General features: G+C 34.4%; 1 protein-coding gene across 4 annotated transcripts in view; it reads left to right on the top strand.

Annotated features, from left to right (window-relative positions):
* LOC5574577 (protein pellino) overlaps positions 1-21,616 on the top strand; it is a 127,695-nt gene that overhangs the window by 90,180 nt on the left and 15,899 nt on the right. For all 4 annotated transcript variants that reach the window (XM_021853746.1, XM_021853729.1, XM_021853735.1 and 1 more), the window contains exons 4-5: positions 3,889-4,120; positions 15,588-15,779. In XM_021853746.1, the coding sequence (XP_021709438.1) occupies positions 3,889-4,120; positions 15,588-15,779 (424 nt within the window). The remainder of the gene's footprint in view (positions 1-3,888; positions 4,121-15,587; positions 15,780-21,616) is intronic.

Genomic DNA, 21,616 nt, shown 5'->3' with positions numbered 1-21,616 from the left:
TCTTATGGCCGGATTTGGCCTCATGCCACTACTCCAAGGACGTGGTTAAGTGGTATGCGGACAATAAGGTCAATTTCGTACCGAAAATGTTCAACCCTCCCAACTCTCCGGAGCTCCTCCCCATCGAGAAGTACTGGGCGATTATGAAGCAGCACCTTCTTAAACGACCTAAGGTAGTGAAGACAGTCGAGGAACTGAAGAAAGTATGGATTTACATGCAAAAAAACGGTTGATTCACAGGTTGTGCAGAATCTTATGGCTGGGGTTAAGGCCAAGGTGCGGGCATTTGCGTATGGACTGTAAATAAAATACGAGTAAAATGGTAAAATAAAGTTTAATAGTTATTTTTCAATCCCTGAAAATTTGATGCAATCGGATGAAAACTCGAATTTTGCGAATCAATTTTGTGTGTGGTAATTTCATCGTGGACACCCTTTATTATTCTACCAGACTAACAAGAAATTATTGCCGTGAGTGAGTAAACTGTACAAAAACGAGACAAAAAGTGGATCAACTCATCCATGCTTTTTGGACTGCTGAGTTGCGTGATTGACAATTCACGCATGAAAAATCTCAAGCGTGAGTTATAAGAAATTGAGTTTTTTACAACACTGGTTGCGTACTACATTTTTTGATATTTCGTAGAAGATCACTTGAGGGTATCAGAATCCATATCAAAATACATACATCATTACTTTGCTATTTCTAAACATTGGGTATTATGTAATACATCATTACGCAACTCAAACAGCTGCGTAATTACCACACTGCCTAATTCAGTGCAGGAAAGTAGGCCGTTTCATGACAGTTTGGCGTGATGAAAAACAGCGTATTACGATGAGAAATTGCAAAAATCAATAAACACACTCCTTCTTTCTTTATAAAAGCATGTTATTCTTCCCAAAATACATCAACGAACTGATTCCTATTTTGCTTTCGTAAACCTGTGCCTACTACGATCTGAATTGATTTAATTTTCAGTACTAGCTAAATAGTTTGTTGGCTCACAAACGTTTCTTGTTTTATCTATACTCTGTTTCTAGCCTCTCATAATCCATACATGTCGCGGAAATACAAGACAGTTGTTGGATTCCGAAAATAATGGAATTCTGACGCCGGCAACTCGGCAAAGTGCCTGAAATATATTGATCGCGGAATGTTGCATCGGAATTTAACTATTTGCTAAAGTTTAAAATAAACACGGTTTCAGTACACCTTTGAAGAAACTGAAAAGACTACATGGCAATAAGGATAAGACTTTGAAGACGAGTTAAAGGAAAATGAACAAGAAAATTTATATACACTTGATGATAAACGCTGGTTTTACATATTTTTTGCACATAGCTCTTCAATTTTTGTTGTATAATGGTACTTTTAAGTGGGTTTATCACTTATGCATCGTATTTTATCAATATTGTTCAACTATGAATGCTTTTGCAATCATATTCTTTATTGTTTTACAAATAATTCAATTTCAATGACTCAATGTCACCACATCTATGGGATAAGATTGGGTATTTTTTTTATTCATTTGTAGTCCCGTGGTAAATGAATACTTTTCATTCACTTTTTAGGTAGTTGTTTTCTTTTATTTTTTGTTTTTTTTTTACAAGGGGGAAATCTGCAAACAGATCCCCTGAGAAGGTAACTCAGGGAATGCGGGGATGACGCACCAACGACGACCCGCTAAAACCAGCCTATGCACTGTACTTGAGCAATTCTTTTAGAAATTTTAGGTAGTTGTTTATCTATTATCAAAGACCATACTCACCAAATTAGAAGATTATTGGAGTTGAATTGCGATATTTATTCAATAAATAATTCCTATATACCCTTGTTTGGCCCATTCTCACCCCCAACGACGGTATTATGCTGTATTATTAAAAGTATTAGTTTTGGAGCTTCTCAAATATCATCCTATTCCTAACCTATTTTTCGACACTATGGGGCAAGTGTGCCACCCATATGGGGCAGGACGGCCACCGAATGCACATCGCATGTAAATCTACTTTTTTTTTTTTTAAGGCACTTTGTGCTCGTGGCCACTACTGTGCCGGAATCAGTTGATCTGTAGCTTCTTCTTAACCGATAAAGATCTATTTCAACTTATATATATTAACATCACACCGAGCAGGTAGGAGAGAGCTCTGTTGTTAGTGAGGCTGGCTGCCTGCGAAGAGGGTCAGTTTGTCTCAGTCACCATCTGATACTAACGGAGGATGGATGTGCTACCCAAAGCACGGTCCTCCGTGAGGCGTCTTCTGGTGGCTGGACGGGTTTTTTGTGGAGGGGCTGGGAATCGAATCCATGACCTTCCGCTTATGAAGCGAAAGCATAACCTCAAGGCTACAGACCCCCCCCCATATGTAATTCTACTTATAATGAAATTTTCTTTATATCATATTAATATTGCTTGCAAAGCAGACGCTAATCGATAATTTAAAAAATAATTTTAAATTTATGCTTTATATTTTGCTGGAAATATTTTCGGCACTGCAGTCTTAATAATAAGCTAACACGTGTGTTGCTCCTACGTCCGACGTTTCGGTTATTTTATTTAACCTTCTTCAAAGGGATAGGATTTGTGTTTTTGTTATTGTGTGTAATGTCCTACATTTGGTTGTCTGTAATTTGGTGTAATGGCGTCCTCTATGGTGCATGCGTCGCGATTTGTTCGTACGGCACTGTGTTTCGAAGCTATAAAAGCTTAATCGCTCAAAAGCTTGTTTTAGAACTATCTAAACTATTTTTTCCTGCCTACGCTTTCGGTTACGGTTTATCACCGCGCTTTCAAGACTGATATATGCTTTATAACAAGCTTCAAAACATACGTAACTCTCTATTACTCAATTCGAATAACTAAAATGGCTATTTTTGTCTCCATTCAATACAAAATATGTATTACCCTTATATTACGGCGAATATGTATAATAATACACTAGATCAACACTAAATAACGGTAAAATATTAATGTAGAGATGTAAAACAGTACTTAATAAGCCTAAAATATATTGAGAGAGAAATCACTTTGGGGGGCGAAAATGCCAGTTATTCCCCTACTATACTTCAGAAACCACTACTGGTGCCTCATTTTGGTTTAACATTGTGATTTTGTTCAAAAAATAGGTGGCACATTTGCCCCAATAAGTATACATTTCAATCAAACTGGATTTCGTACGTTAAACTTAATATTTTTTTCGTTCAAATGCCACAATAACTTATACATTTGAACAGTTTCTCGATGTACAGTACGTTAAAAAAATCTGTTAATAATTTATCATTTACCATGCTATTTAGAAACAACGAAATCTTATAAAAATGCACTCAAATATGGTTGTTTTTGAAAAAGTCGATGTAAATACGTGAAAAATAGAGCAGTTTTCATCATATTTTGATCATTGTATCGTGAATTATTAGGGAACATATTGTTAAGCTCAAAGGGAAAATATATATTGTAGTTTTTATAAAAAGCAAGGGTGGTACACTTGCCCCTATATTACACTTGCCCAAAGTCCGCTAAAGATAGGTTGGTTTGACTTTATTAACGAGATTTTTAGCCCTGGGCTAGTTCATCTCGGGACCAACGGCTTTATTTCCCTTCCGAAGGAAGTCGTCACTATAACTTTTTACGTCATAAGTGACTATGTCGGGGATGGGATTCGATCCCAGGTCCTCGGCGTGAGAGGCGAGTGTTCTAACCACTACACCAGGTCCGTCCCCGATACGCTAAAGATAATTTTCAGTAGTTTTCATATTGTTTTTACAAACCCAGGTTTGAAAGCTTTCCGATGACACTGATCGGCTCTTGCTCCACAAATCATAAATATTCATAATTGTAAATACACGAAAGAAAACTTATTCATCAATTTCTTCCCTTTTTTATTCCAGATATAATGGCTTTCTACCACAAGGGGACCGTGGACGCCGACGATCCAAATTTGTGCTATACAAACGTGGTGATCCAAACGGCGTCAAACGGTCAAAACACTACATCGTACAATCACCTCAGACATCACAGGCAATACTCGACGCGAAACAGCACTCCATATCGTACACATTGTCGCGAAATCAGGCGGTCATCGTAGAGTACAAAGAAGATCCAGATACGGATATGTTTCAGGTTAGTGAAAACAGTTTTACCTATTTTTTGTACAACCCTTGCTGGTCATGCTGGAGGTTCTATTCCCAGTTGGTCCAGAATCTTTTCGTAATGGAAATTTCCTTGACTTCCCTGGGTATAGAGTATCATCGTGCTTGCCATACGATATACGAATGCAAAAATGCAAAGAAAGCTCTCAGTTAATAACTGTGGGAATTCTCATTGAACATTAAGCTGAGAAGCGAGCTCTGTGCCAGTGAGAACGTAATGCCAGTAAGAAGAAGATAACTTGATAAATGCTAAATAGGATATCATCGTCATACAATTATAAAAATCCAAACCTCTGAGTTTAGTTTTTGTTAATCTAAATACAAATTTGAAGATCCTTTTTCTAGAGCCCTTTGAAATTTCACGAAAGGCAATCCAAATTTATTAAAATATTTAAAATGAGCCCAGTTGGATGATGCAGGCAAGCATCTCCGGCTAGATCTCCGGGCATTTCTTTATGAGTTCGGCTCCAGTGGACGAAAACCATTTGTATGTTAGTTTTGAGGATGTCTCAAACTTTTTCAGAAAAGTGCATGTAACTCATATCAGAGTTTCGGTTTATCAAGAAAGTGCAAAATGAATCGAAAAATAATTGCAAGAAGTAGTCTGCAAGATGTCTGCATAATAAATAGAATTATAACTATGTTGCGCAGTGACATTTTCATTCAATTCTGTTACTCCCAGTTATTTTTCCCGGGTAAAATGTCACACATGCAGCGACAGTTGGCTCATAAGAATTTCATCGAAGTCGGCCAGTCTCTGCATAGTTTTATAAATTGGTATCGTAGCAAGGCCGTAAAGGGTAGGTGAACCGATACTCGCAATCTTTTGATTAATTTGAAAAAAAAAAAATGTTTCCTTAGAGTGGCGAATACAGTGGCAGAATCCCTACCATAGAGTTATAACATGGAACGGATTGGCACTCTACTTACTGTAATGCATGCCCTGGCAGTCGAGGAAATTTCCATGCCGAAAATATCCTCGATCAGTGCGATTTGAACCCACGATCCACACATCTTGGTCTTGCTGAATAGCTGCGCGTTTACCGCTACGGCTATCTGGGCACCTAAGTTAACCAGCTTGTATGGCGATTTACCGTGAGGGCCCCTAACTCTGCGCACTTTTACCAAAATCCACCAAAATCTGGTAAATCATTTAAATTTTTGTTTAAAATTTGTTATCCATATATTGACACAATAGTAATAAAAAAGTACGCGAAGAATTTTCTTGACAAATTTATGTTTATTACTGTAATAAAAAATAAAATAGCTTTAAAATTATTAAAAAACGTCCAAATTGACTGCCCGTTAGCAAAAATGCTAAGGGAGTACCTCATCACTTAAGTCATTTGAATCAAGTTAAAGAGAATATATTTCTGATTTTTAGTATGTAGGCACTAGTTTATTTATCGAGCATTCATCACTGGTAAAGTGCAACTTATTTTCTCTTCATTTTCTTATTCTTCTTAAGTGCGCATAGTAAGGAACCATTTTTCAACTATGTCCCTTACTATGCGCAGCAGTTATAAAACGTTATTTTCAACATACAATCAACCCTTCAGAGGTCGATATTGAAGGGAACCATCGACTTGTCGACACCATCGAGATATGGAATGGAAATGCTTTGGTAAATTGTTTAAGGGGACCATCATAGTAAGGGAAGATTAAAAAATGACGTCCAACATATTTTAAGGATTTCTACACTCCGCCCTTTGTCGCGATTTTAACAGTACCTAATGGATGCATTGTCACATTTTCGTAGACTTCTCCTTCCCTGAACGATGGACGTAATTTTTGAATGCTCCCTAACCATGCAATAGAATAATTTTGGTTTTTTGTATAGTTTCATGAGTCAATATCCAGTAATGGAACATCGAGGTTTAATCGTATTTGCTATATAGAAACGCCAATAAAGTACTATTATTGATCTGAAATATGAATCGTCACGCTTATACAAGGCGGCGATACTTCTCGATTGAGTGATGAACAATACATTAAGAATGGATATACCCATTCGCTTAAACTATTCTTCGTATTTAGTAGGAATGTTCGGGTTTCACATATAACAAACAAGAACCAGGTTCTTATTAATTTTCTTCAAACCCGGACCCGGACCGAACCAAAGAAAATTTGGTTTTTATATTTTCTAGTGAAAATACATAAACAGTCAAAGCTAATTTTCCTTTACACGCCAAGGAAGAATGCAAAAAAGACGTAGTTTGTACCCTTTTTGTATGTTGCTTTCGATTTTAGAAAACTAAGTTAATTACATGTTTTGGAAATCATATGATGATTTCGATTATTTTGAGAGTTGTACTTAATGGCATTCAGTAATAGTAATTATCATGGATTGAATTAAAGATAAAATTCACTTCACTTAATAAACTTCTATGTTAGAGACATTCCACGCTCCACTGGGGACGTAAAGCCGTACACACTCAATCTGTTCGGTAAAAATAACTGGGTTTTGGAACTACCGAAAAAGTCAGTAAACTAAAAAAATAGTCAGAAATCAAAAAACAGAATTTCTTCACTGAAATTTTGCAGACAGCTTTCTTTTTATATCATATATCGATAAAAAATAAAACATGGTGAAATTTGCTTTTGAATTACGCGTGGCGACAGTTTTCATTTTACTGACTTTTTCGGTAGTTCCAAAACCCAGTAAAATTTTACCGACCCCAGTATTTTAATCTAAGTGTGTATAAAGCAAGAAAATTAAGATTAATTCAGAGTTTGAATGCTAGTAATGCTTTTAGCAAAATACTTCAACTGTTATAAATAATGTATCGAGTGCGCAGAGTTAGGAGCCTGAATGCGTAGAAGCATTGCAAAAATGAGTGCGCAGAGTTAGGAACACGGACACCCTTGAGAAAAATTAAAAATTTGCAATAAAAATCATTACTTAGTGAAGCTTTTATATTTTTTCCTTATACATGAAATCAATAAGTATTTGCTCCCAAAATTTCAGAGGATTGTGTTTTGTTCTCATTTAATTACAGCTGTTTGAAATTTGAAAAGCCTTAAGTGCGCAGAGTATGGGGCCTTCACGGTATTTGATAATTGATCACATAATTCAAACTTTATGTGTTGAAGAATACACATCGACAAAATTCTTAACAGTTGTGATGCTCAAAAGCTTGTTTTTATTTGAACAAGTATTGTAGGGTGCCAATAATGGATTGCTCAAGCAAAACAATTTATAACATAATAACGAAAAGTCCTAAGAGAGATCTTTTGGCGTCAATCGAAATATTTCAAGCTCTACTATAAAGGGAAAGAATAAAAAGAGTGATAAAATTGTGTTTTGAGCATGAAATTGCTTGAGCCACCATTGGTACACGTGCTCTAGTAGTTGCGGTAGTGTTCTAGTAGTAGCCGTTCGGTAATGATGCAAGTGATTTTAAACCAAAGGGTTTGATCCTATGTATTAAATATTTTTTCCTCGGAGCAACAACTAAAATCTTTCAAATGAAGATCATCTCTGGAAGTTTTCTTCATTTTTATACATCTATTCAAAAAACGACGGCAACTACTGGTGCAAGGAAACATTTTTTTGCGAAAACTTTATTGTTTATATGACATTGTGATAAGCTTAAAAGCTAAAAATTCGGTAAATCGACTAAACTAGAAAGGATCTATCCACCAAAAAATAGCGCATGTCGGTTTTATCTAAAAATTTACATTCATTTCATAGTACACACTTAAATTATTTCACGGATTCCTGTGAAAGCTCAACAGCTGAACAGTTCGGTGAAATAAATTAACGGAGTACGGTAAATTTTTACAGTTAACGGATTCCGACGAAATTACGGTGTTTAGTGTGTACAATTTAGGGACGTCCCAATATTGCGAAATATCGAAATTTGATTTGGTATTGTGTATTTCTTTCACTACTGGACTGCGAAATGAGGCTCCATAAGTGCGAAAATGCGAATAAAAATGCGGGATTGCATCAAATCATGTTGGCGTCTTCAGAGAACTTATTCTATGGACTGGGAGGAATAACCCCGCTGAAGATACCGACTCGATTTGACGCAATCGCGCACTTTTATTAGCATTTCCGCACTTGTAAAAATTTCTGCGATAGTCCAGTGGTGAAAGAAATGCGCAATACAATATTCGAATCAAGGTATCGATACCACCGATATATTGATTCAACATATCGATATATCGCAATATCATATGATATATTTTAATCGAACAAAATCACTGTAACGCTTAGTTGCCTAAGTTTTAATTCATTACGATTCGCAAACAATTAGTTCAACTTCAAGGTTTACAGTATCTTGACCAATATGTATTATATTAGCATCTGGAACGTAAACTGCTTCCAAGGTTTCAAAAATCAACTATAATTGAAGAAAACACTACAAGTTACTATGTCATTCAACAAAATATCGATACAAGTCGGACTCGATTATGCGGGGACTTGATTATCCGGGATTCGATTATCCGGAATTTCTTTTTTGATGTTCTTGTTTTTCAATTTTTATACATAAATCTGAGATAACTTGGTGTTGCAATATACTATATGAATGGTTTTGAAGTTTTGAACGTATTTAAGAAAAGGAGGGTATGAAAAAGTTGTTTTGCTGATCAAAATTTGTTTTTTTTTCTTGTAAAGACCCCTACTGTTCCTAGAAATAATTTCTGGCTATGTCATATATCATACAGATGAAACAACAAAAAAGATAATATTTATGTCCTTTAATCGAAGATTTCAATTTATTTCTTAGTGATTCGATTATCCGGAGGATTCGATTATCCGGAGGATTCGATTATCCGGAGTGAAAGAAAAATCGATACTCCGGATAATCGAGTCCGACCTGTATTAGGAATGCCCTAGTTAATTGTATTTTTTAGCAAATTCCTGTAAAAAAACATTGGTTTTCAGGAGGTATCTGGGGTACATTTTTCTCACAATTTTAACCGGTTTCTTGTTTAATCTTCTGTGAATTTCTGACAGAAAGGATTCAAAGGAAATCTTTTGGAATATGATTGGATTTTTGAAAAAAAAAATCTAGAAGGGAACATCTAACGGGAATCGAGGCGATAATTTACCAGATACTTGAAAGTTCTATGGAAAATGATTCAAAAAGTAATTAGCAGATTCCATAAGAGATTTTTAGTGGAGTCGCCAGGAACCCGGGAAAAAGACAAGAATTTTAATCCATCGGGAAAAAGACGGGAAAACGGAAATATGATATGGCCACCGGGAAAATAATTTTGAATTAACAAACTAAAATAAAATATGTTATATAAAGTCCTTATATTTGATTTTATTGTAAGTAGGGGGATTAGGGGCATAATGAACATACGGGGCGAAATGGACACCCTCTCAATATCTGGTAATACGCATATTTCATCTAAAGTTCATTCACTGCATGAAATCTGTAATGCATTTGAAGTGTTTGACGGTATAAAAGTTTATTTTTTGCTTCAATTGTTCTTCAAAATTTGACTTGAAATTTTTCTCAGTTTCAAATTGGCATATAAGCAAGACCGTGGAAGAATCTAATTTTTGAGCAAAGTAACGAACCCAGAAAGGTTCTTTTTAGCTATTATGATTGAGGGAGAGCCCTCTTGCATTTCGGAATGATTGACAGTCATTGAATGTATTGGAATAACTAAATTTCATGCAGGTGTTCATTTCGCCCCGATACCTTTTTACCAGCCTTGTTTTCGACCCAATTTTCTATCTCGCCTTTCTGACATATGATATGATTTTTATCATTATGAATGAATTTTGGCACGTCGTACTAACATCAAACTTGAAAACTAGCGGGGGGTAAATTAAAAGCATTGCCATTAAAGGGTCTTAAAACGAACATTTGCTTAACGTGTCCATTATGCCCCTAATTCCCCTAAGCACCTGTGATTTGGAACAAATAGTATTAATTTTCATGTTTTATGAAATATTGATGATACAATTACTACTTCACTACACTATGATTAAAAAAAAAACAGTTTTATTTTTATCAATTATCGATTAATGATGCGGTGAAATATTTTTCTGAATCTTTTCTTTTACTGTCAGCGGTATTTTTTTGAATAACTTATTTGATTTGAAGTATTGAACTAAAGTTTAATAATTCATCTCAGAAAATTATTAGATTTCAAAATATTTCTTTAGCTAATAAATATTTTTCCACAATAAATCTGGATATTTTTGAGAACAATCCATTATTTATAAAATCTTTTAATATGATATTAGTTAACTTCTTTTATTGCACTGAAATTTAAATGAATAGGGTAGATGAACTTGCTTGTGTTTCTCTGTATCACATAGAGATATGAGCCAGTCTCGGGCTGCAAACATCTCAAATAAATATAGGGTCGATGTACCAATAGCCGCATAGCTAAGAACAAAAATTCGTATAAAATCGAAAAATAATGCTAGCGTCATTATTTTTACATCATCTGATAGCTTTTTATCTTGGTTTTGTGGGAAAAATATAAAACCTACGAAAACTCAAATGTTTGTATCGCGTGTGCCACTATAGGAATACATGTGCCTATAGTAGCACTATTTCTAATTTCTGTTCCTATAGTAGCACTAGCATCACGGCGTCGGCAAAATACTTATTAAAACCGTATTTTTACAAAACTTTTATATTTTTCCTACAAAGTGTGGATCTTAAGTTTTCGTTTGATGTAAAAAATGTTATTAATTCATCAATTATTTCGTATAATAAAAAATAGTTTCTCTCAGTAGTGCTACTATAGGAACAATAGGTTTACTATAGGCGCAAGGGAGCTCAAATTTTAAGCAAAAATATTTTTTTCGATCATATTTTGAGCAATGGTACTTAGATAAATAGGTCCTGACCTTCATGTCAAAAAATGTTTTGAAAAGATTTATAGCAAAACGGCCGTGAAAAGTCACTAGTGCGACTATAGGGGACTGTCCACTAAGGGAACACCGACCCTATCTGTTTTTTCCTAATCATATTTGGTAAGGAGAAATTTTCATTTTTATGAAGAAAAATTCGAAGGAAAAAGTTGAAATACCTACTCTTGTCAGTAAGTAAGAAGTATGTGAATTTCCTTCCTTAGAATGAACCATTCCCCAGAATCTCTTTCCCAGGAATCTTGATTCCCAGAATTTACCATTCCCCAGAAAGCTGCATATATACCCTTTATTTTATTAATTTTCTTCTTTGCGTGTGTCACAGATGCGGAAGACTAAGGTCTGATGTGACAAAACAAATACATAGATATTCATGATTATTTTGCATATCATAATGATACACCCACCTTTCAGTAATTTTACTCAATTCAATTTTACACAATGTAGTGATGAATCCTTCTTTCACTATCTTATTAACGATTAAGGCCAAATATATCGTTGGAGAGTCCATATGGCATAAGGTCATTTGGCATAAAACGAGTGGGTATAAATATATTTGGCATAATTATATGAAACACTGCATGACCATTTGGTATAATGACCATTAGGCATCCCACCATAATTATGCTCTTTTTATGAATAGGATGTTCTTTATGTTTTGCCAAATGGCATTGGATCATTTAGTTATTTCTGCCAAATGACTTCTTGCCATATAGCTCCCTACGGAACATTTTGTCAATATCGTCAATATTTTTAGTAAAATATTTTCTGAGATAAATGCGTTTAAAGTTTAAAATTTTCACTTTTTAACTTTCTTACAAAAACCCCTACCTGCCAAGAACCGCCGCCTTTGATTTTTTTTATATTTTCTTGAGTAAAACTGAATTAAATTTTCTTTTCAAAACAACAGAAAACTCGAAAATCGATTGAAATTCCGTGAATAACTTCGATTTGAATTTGGAGTCAATTTAACTCCATCGTAAAGGTTAAGGATTCCTGATTGGTGGATTTCTAGAGACCAGGGATTGAATCCTGAGAAAATCGAGAGAACCTCTCACGAATCGCTTTCGGTAACTATCATAATATGCAGCACATTATGAGAAACTGTTTATCGTATACTGCTTCAACTATGAGCAGATCGGAGGGATTGCAGTACATGATAAAACCCCTCTGAACAAGCTCCAATCGTGGGGGCATAATTCCTATCGAAAGTTCGGGGATTGTTTATCGTGCCAGTAAAGTAAAAAACCTACCCTCAACGATAAACAAGCGAAAAAATGGATTTTATCATTGTCTCGTTCGCTGCTTCTATTTATCAGATTTATTATAACTTGCGATACATTGCCGATCGTGGTGATCGTTCTTCTTCTTCGCATTACCTCCTCACTGGGACAGAGCCTGCTTCTCAGCTTAGTGTTCTTGTAGTTATTAACTGAGAGCTTTCTTTGCCAAATTTGCCATTGTTGCATTCGTATATCGTGTGGCAGGTACGATTATACTCTATGCGCAGGAAAATCAAGGAAATTTCCATTACGAAAAAATCCTGTACCGTCCGGGAATCGAACCCAAACACCTTCAGCATGGCTTTGCTTTGTAGCCGCGGAATCTAACCACTCGGCTAGGCCCGTGCTTGAGTTACATATACGACTTTGAACAGCTCCGAACATGTTCATGAATCACTTTAGCTTCGTTTACTCGTGAGCACGACAGATGTGAGTAATCAGTACTCTGATGCTCGCGAGCAATTTGTTTTGTTAATGTTCTGGTTCAGCAGACATGTTGGCAAGTTTCCATCATTGGATATGAGCTCTGTAGCTTTAAAAAAAACCTGGTGCCAAAAGTAGGGTCCAGCTCTGGCTATGATATTTTTGTGTTTCGATGGATTTCCATCAGGTATTACTATTCAAACGTTTTATACTGAAAATTTAAAACTTGTATTCTGAGTAGTTCCAAATGAGTTTCTTATAGCTGCAATACAATACTGATTGAGATTTGAGTATATAAGAGCTTAATGATCAAAACACGACAATAGTTTGGAAAGAACTTTCGGTTCTATTTTCTGAATAAAACCATATGCACATTCATGTACAATTTTTCAAATCCTTGTTAAACTTTCACTTCAAATCAACTAATGAACTTAACAGTTGACGGAAATTTTACACGTTGCAACAAAACAGCAATTGTGTCAAAATTTTGTAAACATAAGTCACCTCGAATTTGTTGAATCGATATCTATCAGTTGTACCGAGCAAGTAGCGCTGAAGTTGAAAGTATAGCTACAATTCTGACGGACATATTTAGATAAGCTTTTTTTTTCAATCAACTATGCAATTGACCGGTATTTTGACACAAATTTTAGCTGAATTTTTATTTGAGAGAACTGTTAACATTAATACAAAAATTATTTCGAATACTGATCTGTCTTGATTTTTTTTAATTATATATTATGAAATCATTCAATATGTGTATTTTACTGTCCCTCATTAAGACTAGTGTTGTCTTATTTAACAAAAGTTATGAGTTAAATTGAATACAAATTGTCGCATTTATAAAAGCTTGTTTCCAAAAAATGATCTGAGGTTTTTAAATAGAATTCCATATCTCAAGTAACCAAATAGCACTTTAATTCGCCTTCCGTGCTTGTATAGGGCTATTACAGAGCTGATATGCCCCTTATTAGCTGTATGACAGCCCTATAAGCCCTAAACGGCGAATTAGCGGGAAAGTAATTACTTGGGATATACTCAATATATTTTTTGGTGCAAACTGTAAGAACGCCTTATGTGGCATAATTTCCTCACTGATAAAATAGTACTGTGACTGTCCCTCATAGATTCTAATAAAAATGAGATCAGGATCACTTGATCATTTGAATTTTTCAACGATAACTTTTCATATCGTTCAAAACTAATACTCCTCCAAAATTTGAACCAATATGTTTAATCCTTCTGAAGTAATACAGTTTAAAACTCAAGAAAAAAAGAAAATATTCAATTGAATTTTAGTCTCAATTAGAATTTTTAGATTTCAATTAAAATTGAGACTTGTTATCTGCAGTAACTATTTTTAAATTGTTAACTTATTTTCTTAAGACAATAACAAAACGTCTTATTAAATTTTTGAGGATAATATTGAGTCCAATTATGTAGCGATTTTATACAATTGATTAGGTATAATGCACAAATTTGAACCATATAAAGAATTTATAAATCAAATCACTTTGTCATAATTTCTTTAAAAAATAGAACTAATTTTTTTTTCTGTCCGCGGAAACACTGATCAAAACTGCAAAAAATGCAAATCTTTTATATTTTTTTTGTTAGTACACAAAATATTTCATACTTTGAAAGGCGGAAGCATGTATAAACAAATTTGATTAGGATTCAAATTTTGATGATTTTTTTAACTTCTAGGGGAAAAGCACCAACTTTGGACCCATTCATACGATTTTGGCCGACTTAGTATAGAAATCCTAAAATCGTGTAGGTCGAAAATTAGTACTATTCCCCTGCCACATTTTAATATGAATATTTGGAAATGTTAAGAATGCCATTACAAACCAACTTGGCACTTTCGATTGACTGTGGCAGTGGAGTTTTTTTTAAAGCTATTGAGCTCATATTTGGTAACAATATGCGTTGTACTGATGGGCTGCAATAAGACAAAGTTTTAGACAATTCGGCTGAGACAAGCCCCCCATGTCAAAGTGATTCATGGAAGTGCCCAAGTAGCTCTGCATCATATTATCTCACTTATCGATGTTATTCAATTTCATAGTACTAGGAAAAAATCCGTCCTGTCTTTATAGGATTTTAAAATAGTATGAAATTCTCCAATACATAAGTGGGATGAGACTCCAAAAGTGGAAATTTAAAAAGGGTTGTTTTCGGCGAATTATTCAAAAGAATTGTCGTGGTGATGGGGCAAGATGAATTGGCAAGTTATCATAGTTAAATTTTATAATGATGAGAAGTATGTATAGTTATTAACATTAAGTTAACAATCGAAACAAACTTCTGGCGAAGGAAAACTTGCAAACAATTATTGCCATCATGTTCAAAATTTTGCTTTTCATCCTGTCCCACACCTTTCAACTTACCCCGGTGTATCTTACGCTAAATTTGGTTTTCTTATAATCATTTCCACATTATTTTTCCAAGCTTTCTTAATTTTCAACCCCCTCAGTTGAATTTTCAAGGAGGAGAAAAATCTTTTTTAACCATCTCAATGTGCAGTGCAGTTTGGTCGCATAAAACACCAGATTTAAAACACCACATTGTGGATTAGTCTCAATTAAGGTCACTGTGAAGGAAATAAATGGATAAATGCTGGGAAACAGCCTTTGTCTTAACAAATAGCCGTTTCATTCCTGCTTTGCTTCTGCAGCAACGTGGTAAAAACTGAAGTTTGAACTCGTTCGGCCTTGCATGTATGAGAGTTGGCCATTGTTTCTATTTTGTTCAATTGATTTGGACAAAACATCATAATATAATATGGCCGCTTTACATACAATTGTATTTGATTATGTTGATTGCGATTGGAGTTTTCATTGATACTGATTTGTTGGACATCTCTTCTATCCTTACAGGTTGGCCGGTCGTCAGAGTCACCGATAGATTTTGTGGTAATGGACACCTTGCCCGGTGATAAAAAAGATGCAAAAGTCCTGCAGAGTACCATATCGAGATTCGCTTGTCGAATCCTGGTGGATCGAAGTGATGGTCACAAAGCAAGAATCTACGCCGCGGGATTTGACTCAAGCAGAAATATTTTTCTAGGGGTAAGTTGTGTTTTTGTCTTTATCATGTGTGCCCTTCCCGCCAGTGTGTTTTAGTGTGGACAGAGTACTGCTCTCACATCAAGTAGGGTGGCTGAACTAGTAATAGTGGTAATGCGAATCTCAGCGCTTTAAACGAAATTTTCATTGAACTACCCTTTTAACAAGAAAATTAATGTATTTAACCCTCTAATACCCAAATTTTTGTTTTCGATCTAAATATTATTTTTCGTTATCTAAAATCATTCTAAACACGGTTTGGGCAATGTTTTATTTTTCTTCGCAAATTTATGAATTTTGGTTTTTGATTTTTATTATTTTTATTTTTGAACATCCCTATCCTTTTCAATATTTTCCTTGAAGCCTCTTCTGGTTACTGATTTTTGACAATAATAAAAATTTGAGTTTTTACTATACTTTTGCAAATATGAATTTTATATTTTTTTTCTGGAACATTTTTTACTTTCCGTGTAACTAACGGAAAAACATATTTGAAATCATTTCAATACCATCAGGCTCTTCTTCTGTAATAGGTTGATCGTAGAAAAATATAAAAGGTACGATTTTTTATAATACACGTTGAATGAATCCCAGGCATTTGTAGGTTATATAAGAATACAATTTTTCAAATAATTTTCAATAATACAAAAAAGTTTCAAAAATCATAAAAAACTTTTCTTATATGCGTGTTATGAGTCAAGGTTAAGGCCAAAAATAAAATCATTTTAATTTCCGAGCTACGAAAAAATACACAAAATTCCAAAGTGTACCCCGTCTAAAGGCGGGGTTGGGTATTAGAGGGTTAAGGTGATTATAAAATGAAGCCAAACTTTGAATTTTCAAGTGCACAAGACTGGAGAATCTGACAACAGTTCACGTTGAAAATCAATCAAACTGCTTGCTTGCTGGTGGTAACCAATGGGATAAATTTTCAACGCGGAGCGCTGTTTGGTTTTAAGTCTCTTGCTCTTGAAAATTTAAGGTGTGGTTATAATCACCTTAATAAGCAGCGCATACAATCATAACTGTCCCATATGGAGTTTCTAAGCAACATTTTTTTCATCGCAACATTCATTCTTGGTTTAATATAAATACAGTAATGGATAATACATTTGCAACTTTTTAGATTTACTACGCATATAGCAAATAACAGATAAAAAAATTTAAATTGAAAATGTTATGGAAAAATGTGAAGTTGGTGCAGTCCCATAATGAAATATTAAGGCAATACATCCTCTACATAATTTTTCAACCAAAATGACAATTTCATAACAAGAATTGTGTTCAAGTTTATATATTTTGCTAATCAATTTGGCAAAATGAATTTGGCATGCAGGAATGTATTTGAAAATTATAAACAATTGTATGAGATTGTATGTTCAGCTCAAGAAAAGTACAAATTCAGGGTGTCTACTACCTGGAAAAACCTGGAAAACCTGGAATTATCAGGGAATTTTATCCAACCTGGAAAAAACCTGGAATTCTCAGGGAATTTTGGCTACACTCAGGGAAATTATTTCGAAACAGTAATAAAACGTAGAATATGTCGTTTTTGCGACAAAAAATCTCCTCATTCAAAAAATTTTTCGGCTGCGCCGCTATCAAAACGCTAGTTGACATGTTCAGTTCTTCTAACAATTTTTAATTAATCAGCATGAAGAATGTTTAGGCAGGTGATCAGAACTTAAGATTTCTAAATTGGTAAAGGCAAGTACAGTTCAAAAATGTTTTTTTCGCCTGTTGTACAAAAATAATAAACTTTGTAGAGAAAGAGCAAAAATTACAACAGGCACGAAAAGTAGTACATTTCTCAGGTATGCATTTTTATTGTCTTGATCATCATTTTAATGCAAGTCTCCAGTTTTGTTTATGATCTCTAAAGTCTCTACTTTAATAAAAATTACTCTAAAGTCACTTTTTTAATCGGCTTGTAGTGAATCCTGGTACAGAATGTTAGAGGTTCCAGAGAAACCTACAAAACATATTAGGCGACTGTTCCACAAGTTCTTAATGATATTTTTTCCAGATCTCGAGGAATGCTTCAGGAATTCTGGTAATTTTTCTAGTGATTTCTTCTTGATTATTTTCAGAAATTTCTTCAGGGATGCTACCAGCGATTTTGCAATGGATGGTTAGAGGAATGTCTTCAGAATTTGGTCCAAACATCCTTGAGCACTCCACGCTTCCACAAACTTTTGTGGAATTCCTGAGCTTTTGGAAAAAATCGTTTCGACATGTTTCCACGAAATGCTTCATATATTCCAGGCATTTTCATAAGGATTTTTTCAAATATTCATGCACGGTTACTCTCAGGAGTTGCTCCAAAAATCCTTCATGCATTATTCGAATTATATATCATATTATAAACATTTCCAAGAATGGAATTTCCAATTCCCATTCTAGCAATCCTCATTAGGTTCCTACAGAAATTTCTCTTGGAATTTCTCCAGCATATCATCAAAATATTGTTGCTGCGGTTCAAACATTTCTCTAATAATTTTTCAAATGAAATGGCCCAATATCTTTGGATTATTCAAAAAATTATTCAAGCTTCAGGGAGTCGGTCCAAATTTGTACAAGCATTTTCTTTAAAAAAATTTGTAGGACATCATTTGGAGATTTTTTTTTTAATTTTATGAATAACTAGTGGTCCCGGCAAACTTCGTCTTGCCATCAAGTAGGCTGTTGAAAAACGCTATTGATCGTTCCATACAAAATGACAGTTTCGTTCGCGCTCGTTTTTTCAACTCTCCTGGTAAATATCCTGGGATTTTTATAGACACAAACACGTCGGAACCCTTGACGAACAAAACTGAGAAAGAATCATTCAAATCCGTTGACCCGTTCGTAAGCCATTTCGTGACATACAAACATCATTCCATTTTTATTTATATAGATTTCATCATAAATTAGGAGGTCTTTCTAGTGAAGCTGTATTGAAGCCAAACCACGGAAAATTAAACTCGTTGGTGGTGACAAATCGATCAATCAAATTTTCAGTGCGAATGAATGTCAGGTTCTCTAGTTTTGTGCTCTTGGAAATTAAAAATTTGGCTTCGATGCAGAAATCCTAGTAGGATTTCAGACCTGATTTCCTCAAAAAAAAAAAAAATAAAATAAAATAAAAAAAATAAAAATAGAAAAAACGTACTCTAGAAAAACATTGTGAGTACGTCATTTGAATCCCATTTTAATGGAAAGGATATTTTTTCTTAAGCTCGAAAAGACTAGTTTATTCTTAAATCACTTTGATAATTAAAGGTACTTTCAGATCATTTGATAAACATATTTGATTTTCGTGGCAATTAAATAAAAACCACAATTTTTTTTTTTATTTGTTTCCCATTGTTTTCACGTTAAGAACAAAATAAATTATTGTTTTTATAAATACTTTGAAATTTGAATTAATTTTCGAAGATATCATTTTAAAAAAATAAGTATTTAATTATGAAAAATTAACTATTCATATATTTTGAGAAATTTTTTTAAACTGGAATTATCTTTTAAAACCTGAAAAACCTGGAAATCTCAGGGAATTTCATTACTGTAAATAAGTAGACACCCTGAAATTTCTGCAGAAGAAATGGTGAAGAAATTTTCTACAGTGAGCTCCATATGAATTGACATGTCTTTTCAACTGCGTACTGCGATCAAAGAAAAATGCTTTTTTTGGGCATTTCTTGCAAGAAATTTCCCACGTATCGAGATAGGCGATTACTTTTCTTTTCAGGTGCATAGTCCCTATTCTCAATGTCTTCTTGTTGCTTATAAGACAGTTATGATTTTATGGACAGTAAAGGAATACTTGAAAATAATTGAAAACCTTAATTCTTTGCTTTTTTGCATCAGTACTAGGGGCACGTTCCTATAATAGTGGGTCTTAGCGAAAATCAATATAAACCACGAGAGTTGACCGTAGTGGTTTATATTGATTATTTATAAACCACGAGAGTTGACCGAGTGGTTTATATTGATTTTCCCTAAGACCAACTCGATATTGAAGGGAAAATCGAGTAAGGGAGGCATCGAGTTACAGAACACAAAATCAGTGCAATTGCGATACAAGGGGCTACCAAGTTAGCACTAAAAACCAACTTTTACTATGGTTCTCTAACTCGATATCGTGATACAGAATATCGAGTAAGGGAGAGTTGATTGTAGAAGTTATTTACCACCAGGTTATGCAGGTTCCATTCATTAACATCAGAAGTAGAATTCACTACTAATTCTTATGATAGGAGCGATTTTTCAGAATGTGTAAAAATTATACAAGTAAGTTATATGTTGGTACAGGAGTGCCCAATTTTGTGAAATTCCTACCTGATTCCCATAACGTAACAGTAAGCATACCAGATAGCCCTGTTTTGTCAGAAGGAAATGGCTTAAACTTGATCGTTATGGTTGTTAACCAAACAGATGTTTTCCCTTCTTTCCTTGTAGTGTTTGCCATTGCCGTTCAAGGCGTACAGCTTGCGTTGTGTTGCTCTATTTGGCATGTTTTCATGTTCCTCAAACTAGGTGGTAACATCACACCGGTTGCGATGCGAGTCCGGTTTTGAACAGTGCCGGCGACTCGGTACTCACTGGATGTTGTACAATTGATACCGCGTAGGTTTTCAATTTCAATTTCTCTTGCCATTTTTGTTTTGATTACTAGCACCTGCTTCGCCAGATAGGTATGAGCGGTTTTAAAGTAATGTGGTTAGTGACATAAGATACAATTCCGATGACGACAAAGCGATTACCCCATCGTCGGAAGATGAGCTTGTGCAAAAGCGTTCCAAGCAGTTGGTCGCATTTTTTATGAGCTAAACGAAAGTGAATAGTGTTGTAATCAATTCGCTTGAAATAACTGTCACAGATCGGTATGGTTTTCAATATCTAGGCTTAAATACCAATCCACCCCAATGCCCCCAGGGGTTCCCAGGAAGTTATTGACCTTATGACCTTATTGTTTCATATGACCAAGTTTTAGCGCTTACTTTTTTAATTATTTATTAGTATTATTCCAAACATGACATGTACATTCATTTCTTATATCTAGATGTTTTGTGTTAGACAACACAAAATAAGCTTTTATTAAAATTTTGTTAACAATCATTACATTTAATTTGCCGTAGCAGTTACGAATTTTACAGTTGAGTTGATTTCACCTGCTTGCAAGAGAAAAAACGTTTTCAATTTACTTAAATATATAACGCATCAATCGTGGTATTAGAAGATTGCAACGATTTTTGTCTAAATTATTAATTAATTTATTTGACATTTGTTCCAATGTTTCAAAATTGGATATTCTATGTAACTCATTGGTATTACACCAGGGAGGAAGCTTCAGAATCATTTTTAAAATTTTATTATGAATTCTCTGCAGAGCTTTCTTCCTGGTATTACAACAGGTACACACTCAATCTGTTCGGTAAAAATAACTGGGTTTTTGAACTACCGAAAAAGTCAGTATGTCAGAAATCGAAAAACAGAGATTTTTCACTGAAATTTTGCAGAGAGCTTTCTTTTTATATCATATAGCGATCAAAAATAAAACATGGTGAAATTTGCTTTTCATATACGCGTGGCGACAGTTTTCATTTTACTGACTTTTTCGGTAGTTCCAAAACCCAGTCAAATTTTACCGACCCCAGTAATTTAATCTAAGCGTTTAGTCATATTGGTACAGCATACAACATGGCTGGCCTGAAAATTTCTTGTTCTTAAGATAAAGTTTGGATTTTCTGTAAATAAGTGGATACAGACATTTTATATATTCGTTACATTTGGCTTGAATGCCCTCAATGCAATGTGATTTTTGAAAGTTATTTTTATCTAGCATGATCCCTAGATAC

Source organism: Aedes aegypti, chromosome 1, assembly GCF_002204515.2.
Source record: "Aedes aegypti strain LVP_AGWG chromosome 1, AaegL5.0 Primary Assembly, whole genome shotgun sequence".
In the NCBI taxonomy this organism is placed as follows: Eukaryota; Metazoa; Arthropoda; class Insecta; order Diptera; family Culicidae; genus Aedes; species Aedes aegypti.
This window is presented reverse-complemented; position numbering and strand designations above follow the sequence as displayed.